Source organism: Scophthalmus maximus, chromosome 1 (assembly GCF_022379125.1).
Source record: "Scophthalmus maximus strain ysfricsl-2021 chromosome 1, ASM2237912v1, whole genome shotgun sequence".
Lineage (NCBI taxonomy): Eukaryota > Metazoa > Chordata > Actinopteri > Pleuronectiformes > Scophthalmidae > Scophthalmus > Scophthalmus maximus.
Window position 1 is genome coordinate 8,912,300 of NC_061515.1, and position 12,769 is coordinate 8,925,068.

The window sequence follows — 12,769 nt, forward strand, 5'->3', positions numbered from 1 at the left end:
CATATCTAATGCACCGGAGCCACAGATCAGACTTGAGTGATGACAAGGTAATTACGCCAAGAGAAATCTTCTAGATCTGCTTCACTGGCACTCAAAGAAGAAGGTTCGACTTTGTGTACTCAGTCGGCTGTAAGAGCTCAAATAAGAGTCTGTTGCACAATAGTGAACACAGGCTTCTTATTCAAGTACACACATGAACAAAACCGATTTGCTGACTCTCTCCATATTCTTCACAACATTCAAACATGCGCCTCATACCCAAAGAACCACCTAGTTCAACAATATAAAAGCAGCCCTGCAGTGCTCAGAAGACCTGCACATGTCTAAACATGTGTTAGCAATGAACTGTACCATCAAAGCGGTTTTTTTTGTTTGGTTTGGTTTTTGGCACAAGTTTTATTCCCACAATCAGCATTAGTGGCTATAAATCATTCACTCAAACGATCACGTCTTCACACCTAGTGAGACGGAGACAGACAGACTTAATCACAGATGCAAGAGCAGCCTGGGAAAACTTGTGGTGAAGCTCGAAAAATGTTCTTAACTGAAATTATGAAAACCTAGATGCTGTCAGACAAATACACTGGCCTTTCGCAATATTTCAACAAATTGACAAATCCCATGGTCGCGGGATTTAGGCTCCTGGCTATGAAACTATAACAACCCTGTTAGGCCGGATCCCAACGGGACAGAGGAACCTGTACTGTCTGTCAGAGAACAGATCATTGTAAAAACCCTTGTTCATTTGAACAATTCTATAAGATCAGTCTGTCAGTCAAGACACAAATATGGTTCTCTAGTGAGAAGGTTGATAGACAACGGATCAAAGAATAGTTTGACATTTTGTGAAAATACGCCCATTCATCATGCTGAGAGTGAGATGAGAAAATTGATTACACATGTCTTTTTGGTAGGAAGGAAGCAACAGGCAGGAGAACGTTCGCCAAAGGTAATAAAAGCTTCTGGCAACTGTTCCTGTCCCCATAAAAAAAATATCATTTTTACTCTAACAGTTTTTTGCTTGAATTGAACAAATAAGACATAACGAGTTCATATGTGAGCTTTGGAAGTGCTAGTTAGGCAAATGTGCTTCCTTTGGACCAAACTAACCGTTTGCCACATTCCTATCTTTAAGCTCAGAAGCTAACCGGCTGCTGGCAACGGCTTCATATTGTAACGACTACATCTTTTTCATATATAGTTACGTTTGAATGTTTGGCGCCAAATTATGACGGGAGCCGAGGAGAAAGTCAAGCGATGTTGTACAAAAAGGGAGTCAGACATTTTATCCGATTTCTACACAAGAGGCTGCCGTTTGTTTTCTGTTTGAAACCAAAAGTCATTACTTTTTCCTTTATCCATAATGAGAATTTTTTTTTTTTACTGGCATGTATACACAGATACTCCACACTGTGTATAGTATTAACTGACTTAATAGCCATGTATGGATCAGGCGAGGTTGTTGTGCCATGAAAAAGCCATGAGTTTGTCCACTGTTTATACAGTTCATGGGGGAACATGTTATAGAATAGTAGCAAAACCATCAGTGCAACAGAAGGACAGGTAGTTTTGATCAAGCTAAATGCTGATTGTAATGTGTAAAAATTAAAATTGATGACACCTAAATCAAATGCAGCCTGTAAAAAAGCACCGTCTCTGCAAAACGCCTTTTGATTGTGTTCAGTCCCTTCAGCCTGTACCGTCGTCTCAGTGTGGTCCATTAAACTGAGACCTGACGGTCCAGAGAAAGCCGCAGGCCCACACGTCAAAAGGAGAATTACACTGTCATTAAACGTGGTCCCAGTGAGACAAGGCATTCTTCAAATTTCAGCCCTAAATTGGCTTAAAAAGAAAAATAGACCACCAGATTAAACATACAGTGATTAAGAAAAATGGTCTGAGGTCCACACCCAGGACTCCTCGAGTCAACACACTGCAGAACACAAATCCTGTTTCGATGTCAAATCTTGATGGATTGGGGATGTTTAGTGGGGCAACTCTTGTGACCCACATTGGCAGCAAACATCGTAATGCAAATGTTGAGAGAACATGGACATAATGTTCGACCAGACCAGGCTGGGTAAATAATGCCATTTAACCCATTTAAACATGTTAAGTCAACGGATCGTGTTGTGTTAGCTCAAAGGGATTAACTGTACTGCACCTCGAGGTAAAACACAATATATTTGAATAATGGATTTTTGACTATTACAGGAGGTTTTGCATGATGTATGACTGTATATATACAGTATGTAAACGGATCATTGACAACTTCAAGTGGGACGAGGCAAGCTGCCATGACCTGGATTCAGTGCAGGTGTTCAGTCAGCGTACCTAACTCGGCCTGAGTAGTGTACACCGAGTCACGGTTGTAGGATGACCGGGCTTTTTCCCTGCTCTATCACTTAGTGTTGCATAAAGGTGGGGCTCCGATGACCCCCTAGGGCCATAGGCCCAAAAAAAATCTGATTTTAAATGGTTACTTACAGTAAGGGAGAGCACTACACAGTGAGAAACTCAGAATACTACAAAGCATAGTCATACTTCAGAGACGCTTTGTCAGATACATGCTTTAGAAAATACAACGTTACTTTATATTAAAAAAACTATGGATTATAAAAACATCAGACCTGATTCAGTGGTTTACATGGGGGTTTCGCCTTTAATTATTCATCACAGAACCTAAGTGATTTCTGAGTGGAGCAAAAGTGGAGTAAAATCCAGTTGCAATCAACCACTTTTGTCTTATTCATTTCAAGGAGTGGCTAAACAACACACGAAGAGCCCAGACTAAAATGTCACCAATGCAAAAATATATACTAGTTTGCCCACAGCTATTGAGTTTCAATCACAGCAGTAATATTTACTGAGTCCCAGTGAGGGTCTACTGGACACTGCAGGGTATTAAGATGTACTTCTTCCTGTCAAGCTCTGAGTCTCTCAGGGAAAATGTTGAAAAATGTGTGAAAAAATAAAGGTGCGCCTAATTGAATGTTTATATATGCAAAAACATTTCCCCATTTCACCAGCCCTTTCCATATGCTGGGTGGAAACCTCAAAGCTAAATGACGCCCAACTGTATGTATTTCTGTTAGATAAAGTACACAGATTCCATGTACTCTAGACCCGACAAGATCTGAACCTTGACCGACATAACTTCCTCATATCAGACACATTTTACTCATACAGCTCTTAATCCCAGTTACAGTGTGCAAACAGAAAAACTCATGGAACAACAGACGAAAGATAACGTTACTGTATTTAATCACTGCACAGATTAGCTAAATTGTACTTCAATCTACTGTGGCCCAGTGAAAACATGAAATGTTCTAATGACTTTATTGTAAAGCTTCTTTTCTAAATTGCCCTGCGTGCTGTATTTTGTTCTATATAATACTCTGTCACCAGTTACTCGTACGGATCGACTCTGGCATGCAGAGCAGCTGATGTAATTATCCAGCCATTATCAATTGTAAGTTCCAATTGTAAGTTCCTCTAAATATTCATCTTTTTTTCAGTTTTATATCTGTGGCACACAAGAGAAACCTGTGTAATGTTTAGAAATGAAAGGTTGAATTCCTCTCTTTTGATTTAACAGCATTTATATATCTGATAAAAAAAAAGGTGTGATGGATGTCTGGGAAGATCAGAAGCGGTCGCCAGAAATGTGTACGTAAAAATTGGCAGTTAATGGGCTAAAACAAGCAAAGCCACCAGTACAGTCCTTTCAAATGTGCTGGTGAGAGACAGATTCTTTGTTGTTGTAAACAAAGCCGTGACCCACGGACTCCATAGGCAGCATTGTCTGTCTCTTTCACTCTGTCACACGCACTGAAGGGCACAATGATGGAGCAAATGTTGATGCGCAAACAATTCGATTACGTAGTTTGCAAATGTCAGGGGAGACGCATCCGCGGAGCTTGAGCTTGAATTTGTGAAGTAGTTCAAGTAGTGTGAATAACACTCATAATAGAGGCTAGGAAGATGGTGTTAAAAGTTCTCTGAACTGAAGTGACTTCAAAACTGAACTGGAAAATCCATCCAGCCCTTATCTATAATGCTTATCCTGCGAGGGGGGCTGGGGTCAAACTCAGCTGACATTGGGCGAGAGGCGGGGGCTGGTCACCAGCGGATCGCAGTGTTTACATATAAAGACAAACCACTCACATTAACATTCACACCTACAGTCTCCAATTAACCTAAAGCTGGAGTACCCGCAGAAAAGCCACGCAGACACGGAAAAGAAAATGCAAACTTCGTGAGTTAAAAAGTGAAAAGTTAATCTCTCTCTCACACACACACACACACACACACACACACACACACACACACACACACACACACACACACACACACACACACACACACACACACACACACACACACACACACACACACACACACACACACACACACACACACACACACACACACACACACACACAAATAAAAAAGTCCCCATAGCGAACAAGGCTGTAAAACATTGTCTAATGGACCCTGTTGCCTAGGAACTGCTGTCAAAACAACAGTTGGGAACTGTCTTCCTCTGGTTTCGATTGTTTATTGGACCTTGTGTGTGTTGATTTGACAACAGACAGCATCAGAGATCGATGTGTGAGGCTGTTTATCTCTGTGGAACTGACTGTGGGTTATGATCACATGAGTTGGTACAGTGGTTGTATATAGATCTGTGAAAAAAATGGTGCAGTCCAGTGTTTATGTCCCAGGTGGAGAGAAAAGAGTAACTTGGTAACATGTTGCTACATTTGAACATAAGTCTTTGCCAGAGCCAAACCAGAATCCTCAAAACCTGACCAGGGCCGCGTCGTCCTGCGTCGCCAGCGACTGCAGCGTGTGTTTGTGTTGCCAAATCTACTTTTGTCTACAAGCACTGAATTTATGGCAGAAAAAAACAACAACATTGATATAAAAAAGAGCCAAAATTGTGGTTGAGCTACTCTGACTAAAATCCACAAAATCCCCCCAAAAATTGAGATCCTGTTCCTTATGAGAGAAGGCTGAAAGGCTGCGGCCACTCCTGAAGCTCTGTGAGCTGTTTGCTCGTAAAGTAAGTCACGTTGGCCATTTCAAGCTTCAATTTGAATTTCAAAAAATAGCTTTTGAGTTTGTACCAACAAACACTGGGTCCCAACATTTGAAACATTTCATGCATGAGCCAAGACAGCATAGTATTTATCTAATAAAAATAACTCTTAAGTCCTGAGACTGTATAAAAACCAAAGTATGAGTGTGACCTGGCAGACATTTTTAGAAGTCAAATTCCCACTCAAGACTACAACGTGTATTTATATTTATAAGCGCTGGAATTTAGTTGAATCTTTGCAAACCTCTTACCAAAGAACCAAACCATGTGCTGGTGTGCATTTATGAAAGCAAGCAGCACATACAACAAGAGGGAGATTGTAAGATAGTTTTCACTTAACCTTTGCATCAAGCACAAGTGACTGGGAGAAAGTTGTTGTTGTTGTTGTTGTTGTTGTTTTCTACTTTTACTTGTGCCGTGAAATCACAATTCAACTTCACCATCAAGCAACCACCAGAGCAGGCTTGAGGTAAGTGTGTGTGTGTGTGTGTGTGTGTGTGTGTGTGTGTGTGTGTGTGTGTGTGTGTGTGTGTGTGTGTGTGTGTGTGTGTGTGTGTGTGTGTGTGTGTGTGTGTGTGTGTGTGTGTGTGTTTGCACCATGGTGATTACATAAATAAACTGCTTTGAGAGCTGAGATGACAGATGCCCCCCCGGACTATTTCTTCCTCTTATGCAACTGTGGTTCCAAGTGTATGTATGTGTGTGTGTGTGTGTGTGTGTGTGTGTGTGTGTGTGTGTGTGTGTGTGTGTGTGTGTGTGTGTGTGTGTGTGTGTGTGTGTGTGTGTGTGTTGTCAGACATGACAAATAGGCCTCTACACGATGTCACAATGGGCTCCTAAACTCTGTTGGTCTCACACTGTATGTTTTGAAGCACAGAAATGCAGTTTGGTCATATGACAAAGAGGTGGCAAGGTGATCTGAATTGTACAGATGCCACTAATAAACCAGCAGATTGGAAAGAGGACATGCACAGAGGAAGACTTTGGCGTTTCTATAGCAACAATTAGTAGACTATCATCCCCATTGGAGAAACAGTAAAGGTGGTACAAAGCTGAAGACAAACAAAAACATTCCCATTAGTGGCGTCCTCTCCTCTCCTCTACATCCAGTCTGTCTCTGTGTCACCTCTGGTCACATGTTTTTCTCTTAACCGGATTTTTCCCTTCCTGCAGCCTTTCAACGTGGACAAAAACGTCTTATGCCCAAATAAAATGCACTCTAATCTAAACAAAACAAAATTCTCTAAAAATGAACAACGGTGCCATTTCTGACGTACTCTGACAGCAGGCCGAGGAGAATGCCAGCGACTCTCACACAGGTAAACAGAGAGGGAGGCGCGCGCCTCGTGGCCGTGAAGCTCCAAAATTTCTACCAGCATCAAATAATGTTGTGATAGCTCACAGAGCATCGCATCAGCTGGTTTCACCAACTCTTGCAAGCAATCAGTGCAGTGGAGTAATGTGGGCTAAAGGAGGGATGCCCCGGCAGGAATGTAGAGGACGGGAGTGGATGAGATACCACAACACATCCTTGAGTTTTTATAGCTGAATTTAGGTCTGTATGCATTTCATCAGTTACAAACAACATCATGCGCATGATCAAAAAGTCGATTTGTTGTGTTTCTTAACAACTAAAACACACCAGCAATGAATCAACAGCAACTCATGGTTTCATCACACCAGAGAAAGTGCATTATTTTAAATTCTGAGCTCGGCTAAAAAAAGGCTCAAGGCTTCAACTTCATGATTACCAAACAACACTGGGTGGGGAACCTCCAGGCCGTGTCCAGCGCGTGAGACAATTCATAACTACACAGAAAGCAGCTCAGAAATGCAAATGTATTGTTTCCCATTCATTGTTTTAGATCAAAAGAAAATAACAAAATAGAAGGACTAACGTGTCCTTCGCGGTGGTTCCCTCTGGCCATATGCCGGTCAGGTCACAGTCAGGGTGAACCAAACAACACATGGAGCTGGCCTACATCATGCGACTGCGTGCAAAAGAAAACTAGATGTGGAATGTCGCATTTTCCATGAGAAATGGACAAACGATTATGTTTTTTTCTATTAAAAGCCAGTGCAAAGGGAGACGCTCAGAGGGATGAAAAAGGCCGATCTCAAGCATCGTTACACAGGCAGCTAAACTCGACGAGTTGCTAAGACAATAGCTCGCGGATCATGTTAACGCTCGTTTGCGGAGGTTGACGACCAACCAGAAGCTTTCACAAGACACATTCTGACAATTTTTTCGTGGCGGCTGAGCGAATAGCCAGGAGGCAGAAACCTCGACCAGAAGGAGTCCCCTTGTTGCCGCCGCAGAGCTGCTAGAACCCGACAGAGTAAAACTGTGCATTGTGTGCAAACACTGTGCATTGTCTTACTCTGCCAGACCGAAGGCCTGCTGTGATATCTGAGTACGCTGCTGACTTTGCAAAACTCCTTCACGCATTTGGAGAGCGGTTTGGGGAAAAACAAACAAGAAGGAACTGTACAACATTTGTTGAGTTGTTAAACGTGGAATCAGCTGATGTGAAAACCTGCAACGAAACTCTCCTCCTTTAAATGTACTACGCTACTGAGGTGAAAGACAAAATCGATCAAAAGTCTTTTCATTTCTTTCAATCCTTCGTACAGCTTCCGTATGAAGAAAAAAAAACAGGGAATCACTGTGTTTTTGCGTGTGAGTACATACTTCTCATATATCCTCTGGCCCCTCATGAAGACCTTGGCTTCACTGTCCAACGGGAAAGTACCGTCGTCCTTGCGGAAGCGGTAAAACAACTTCAGGTCTTTGAACTCCCGGTGCTCGTCACACACTAAAAATGAAAAAACAAATGCATAGAAAACAACAAGGATTTTAGGATTATCAAGAAAGAACAGGAAGAGTTTGGTGCCAACTGCCTGACAAGAACCTGAAACTATATGTATATGTACACAAAGACAAAACACTAATGGACACAGACGAAGGTACAGGCAAACTTAATGCTTTCCTGTCAGACTGTCACTAGACTTAAAAAACATAAAAACCTGTTTCATGTTCATGCCTCGGGTAAATTGTACAACGTGAACATTTACTTTACAGCTAAATCCATTTACATTAATTTCACCCAACTGTCGGCTACAGAGGTAATTTAGGTCACAGCCAGCTTGTGCTGGTTATGTTTTTAATAAAGCAGACACTAAAATCGAAACAAAATCAAATCACTAATCCTCTGCTGGGATAAGTTACAATTTACTTGGTTTTGTTTAAACATCAACTAAAGAGAAAGAGGGAGCCACGCCTCCTGTCTCACACTCACACACACACACACACACACACACACACACACACACACACACGAGTCTCACCATGGTGAATGATGCACTGGTCCAAAAGTTTCTGCATAATCTTGATGGCCGTGTCTCGCTCCGAGGCCTCCTTGTGTTCAATCAGCCAGTCGATGAGCTCCTTGGCCACGAAGCAGTTTGGGTACGTTCGCAGGTGGTGCCGCCGGTCCTTGATCACCTTCCCCTCGTGGAGTCGCAGCCTGCAGGGCGGCAAACGGGGGAGGGGGGGGGGAAGGGTTCTTAAACATTCTCCGACACGATTCCTTAAAAACTAGAGGAGGACCTTTGTTGTGTTTCGTTCGACACCTGTGAGGCAGGTGTGACACATGCGTAAAGGGGGCAGTATGACCAAAAAATCCACATCAACATAAATGCACACGATCACTTTAATTATGACAAATTTACCATAAAAAGTTAAAAACAACGTCAAGGTGAAAAAAGTATTTTCATATAACTTTAGGGCCCCTGAAAAACTGCGATTTCACACAAACGTCACACGTTGACGATGCTTAATGCATTTGGAAAGTGCATTTAGGCTCTAGTAGCATCAGTCTATATTTTCCTTATGGTCAACAAATCCAATGAAAAGATCACAACCGACGAAGCAGTCTGTCTCCTACTACTTCCTCCCCTCCCCACCCAGTCTGTGGCCCCAAAACCCCGTTTGTAGCCTACATTTCCTGCTTTAGTTACCCATGTGAGCAAGTCTTTATGATACACAATCATTAAACTCTCAGCTCTGGTTAAAATCCATGGTATTCAAGCACTGCAGCCAACGGGGATTTCTAACGTGACTATATTACATGCTGACATGAGAAACCTCTCATGCTTCTGTGGATGGACCTGGACGCTAGTTTCTCATCGTCACGGTGACCTCTTCCTGAACCTGAGCATGGTGAAACAGCCCACCGCAGTCTCGGCCGTGCTTCCTGCAGCCAGCCAGTTCCACTCCATGCTGGGTCTGTGTGCAGCTGGCAAGGATCACGTTGGATTAGAAATGACAGGCCCGGCCCCAGAAAAGACCCACCCACTGTTCTGCTGTTCAGGACTCGAGATGGGCAAACCACTGTCCGAGGGAACAGACCTCGCGTCCAACCAGGCCCAGCATCCTCCTCTCTGCGCGGCTGCAGCTTCGGAGGGTTTTTTTCAGTCTCATCCCTTCGAACGGAGCTGGAAGCTGAATCGTCAATCCTGCCGTTTTTACTTATAAGAGGCTTAGTTGTCAGACGTGTCGAAGTTGCCCTTTTTTTTACTCTGCTGGTTACTTTCTGTATTAGCATTTCTTTAAACTTGCGCAGGATCTAACAATGCCAGATGGGGGCATATCTGAACGAGACTCCCGAGCCCAGCCTGAGGATCAAGTCGCAGACTGAGGACATTCACGAAGCCTCACTCTCTCGATCACAGTCCGACATTGTGCCACAAACCGTCTATTCAACACTGCGAGCTGGTCACAAGACTTATTGCGGCAGCTGCATGCGTCTGTGTATCATGATAGCTGTCTTTCTCTCGGCCTCTCAGCCCCGCTGTGCCTGGAGCAGATCCACTCTGAGACATGAGAGGTCAACCTTGCGGGACGCAAATATGTGATAAGGTTATTATTTATTTATTTTTTGACCAGTGTTATCAGTGCCAGGAACTGTGTCAGTCGTGTTCCATGAGCTGGACCCGTGATAAAACGATCAAACAAAGGCGTGGATTAGGCACACTCCCTGCTCTTACACTATAGCTGCGTTTCATATCAGGTCTTATTTTGGCTTCATGAACACTGCTGGTCACAATACTAAATTGACTGTCACTTCCTCACTGCCCCGTGTAATCTTTTATTTTGAGAACTATAAATTCAGGACAAAGCAGCGAGTCAAGGTAAAACACTGAGGGAGAACATCAATCATTAAACTGCCCAGTGTTTGAGTTTGTGCGTGTGTGTGTGTGTGTGCACTCTGCACTAAGACGAAGGCCTAGTCCACGTACATGTATGGGGTTTTTGTTTTTTTTAACCTTTCAACATAGGTTAAAGGAACTTTAAGGCCTTTCATCCACACACAAACTGAATTTTGGGTAATGGAAAACAGACCTTGAACAAAAAGTTCTTCCAGGCTGAAGATGTTCAGACTGATTTCGGTGAAGACATGTAGACGGAAAAGAGTCTACAGCCGTGCTGGAAGTACTGTGAGGCTCTGGGGAATCATGAATAGCTGTATCAAATTTAATGACAATCTGTCGCTGTTGACATATTTCAGTCTGGACAAAAAAGCAGTGGACCGACCGACATAGCAACATGCTGATGGCGTGTCTGAAAAAAACTCTCTCAAGTGTCTGCAGAAGAGGCAGTAAAGACAGAGGGCAAGTCTCATATCATGTCACAATCTCGAGTCCCTTTCCCCCAGAACAGCAACGTCTCGGAGGAGTCGGGGACAGCCACCGCAACCAACCCCTTCGTTCACTGACACCAGCCACACTGCCAGCTGGCAGCCTCAGTATACAGCTGTGCCAGGGACACCGACACCGACACACACGCACACACACACACACACGCACACACACACACACACACACACACACACACACCGACAAACAGTGAAACACACAGTTGGTGCTGAGCAAGACGACCCTGACGAGAATCTCCAGACACAAATAGTAATCTCTCGTGTTACTTTTTATGGTTCTTCGGAGCGAGGTCAGTGTCACAGCAGGAACTTCAACAGTACAAATTCATCGCAACCAGATGGAATAAACAATTCCGTGTTTTCCTCATAGTTCAGTGGGGGGGGGGGGGGGGGGGGGGGGGGGGGGGGGGGGAAGCTGAAATTCCTGGCATTGGTGCCATGCTTCACCTACTGAGCCTCTATTCATCGCTGGTGAGCGTGAGCCCGGGAACGCCAGCGGCATTATGGGGCCTTTCTACAGCCCGTCCTGATGGGGTCAATAGACAGGACATGGTGATGATGTATATAGTGAGTTGGTACACGTATGACTGAAGCAAGAAAGAAATCTATCATGTGTTCGGTCCTTAAAAACAGCTGAGCCAAAGAGGACCCTGTAGAATCGTAGAGTCTAAAATGTGTGTATGTGGTGGAGGTGAAGCGTGTGGGGGCTGTGCAGGCTGCAATGGGGTCAACATTCTCACTACTGTACATTTACAGTAAGAGAGAGATACTGTACATGTGTGACCACTGACCTGCCGCAAACATGATTACAACACACGTTTCTCATTCAGTGTCTCATGTCCCGTCATGTTCTCGTTCGTCCTGATCCAGGCCACAACAACACGCATGACTTGGCACGCAACACTAAACGAGGGGTTATTAATATTCAGAATACTTCTCCGACTGTCGGATCCACTGCATGGTGGCCGCAGATCCGGTGGTCGATGTTGCAGACGAGCTTGACATAACAAAAACAACAAAAAAATGAAGCAGCTTTCCCCTCACACAACGTGTGACCCGCAGCAGCCCACACCCAAGGTCAGCGGGGGGCGGGGGCGAGCGAGCCCGACCTACCTCAACTGCTCTCCGGTGACGAGCACCTCGGCCAGCCGCTCCAGCTCCGCAGCCTTCTTCTGCATGGTGTTCCCGACCCCGTCCATCTCCCTGCTGACACAAGAGGTCGTTTACGTCACCGAGCAGCCACATTTACACCGTGGCAAAGCCGCTGCCGCATGAATTCACCAAAGTGTGCAGCGGTTTGTTTTTGGATCTCGAAGCTGACGGACGGAAAAAAAACAACGGCAAACGTGCGTCCGCGATGCACGTGACGCGCCGTGGAACACAACGCGCAGACGAGTCCGTCTCTCACCCTTCGAGCACCATGGAGAGCAGCGCAATGCGAGTGTGTGGGTCGGATCCGACGGCGAACGGGGAGGACTGCTTTCACTCCATGTCAGCAAACACATGTGCAACAACAATGCGGGCGGTGAAAGGTCCCAGCCCCGACCTCCTCAGTGCGCCAGCGGCTCCCATCAACGGCTGTCACACTTTGGAATTCCTCGAGAGAGAGAGAAAAAAAAAACCTCCGCCGGGCTCCGAAACAACTACACGCTCACGCACACATCCGACGCACGCTGACACTTTCCCCTAATGAATCCGTGTTTCATCCGCAGCTCGCCGGAGGAAAGCGCCCGGTGGAGAGAACAGCACACACACACGCACGCGCGCGCGCACACACACACACTACGGGAGCGACGCACGTTTTGCTCCGCGGCGCAGCGCGGCGCAGTCACTGCCCCTCCACGGAGCGCCCGCATTGGGAGGACTCGCCTGTCGTCATCGGGTGGGCGTCGACCGGGAGGGGGCGGGGTTACAGAGGCGTTGTTGGGTGTGTTGAATTCTCACACCG

At 45.0% G+C, this 12,769-nt stretch overlaps 1 protein-coding gene across 6 annotated transcripts in view; it reads right to left on the reverse strand.

Annotated features, from left to right (window-relative positions):
- deptor (DEP domain containing MTOR-interacting protein) overlaps positions 1-12,614 on the reverse strand; it is a 28,597-nt gene extending 15,983 nt beyond the window's left edge. For 2 of the 6 annotated variants that reach the window (XM_035645292.2, XM_035645256.2), the window contains exons 1-5: positions 12,230-12,614; positions 11,935-12,027; positions 11,756-11,818; positions 8,453-8,631; positions 7,797-7,920 (exon numbers count right to left, since the gene is read on the reverse strand). In XM_035645292.2, coding sequence (XP_035501185.1) covers positions 7,797-7,920; positions 8,453-8,631; positions 11,756-11,818; positions 11,935-12,027; positions 12,230-12,243 — 473 coding nt within the window. In that variant the 5' untranslated portion in view covers positions 12,244-12,614. The remainder of the gene's footprint in view (positions 1-7,796; positions 7,921-8,452; positions 8,632-11,755; positions 11,819-11,934; positions 12,028-12,229) is intronic. The other 4 variants (XM_035645274.2, XM_035645300.2, XM_035645266.2 and 1 more) reach the window with 3 other exon arrangements.
- Between the last annotated feature and the right edge of the window lie 155 nt (positions 12,615-12,769).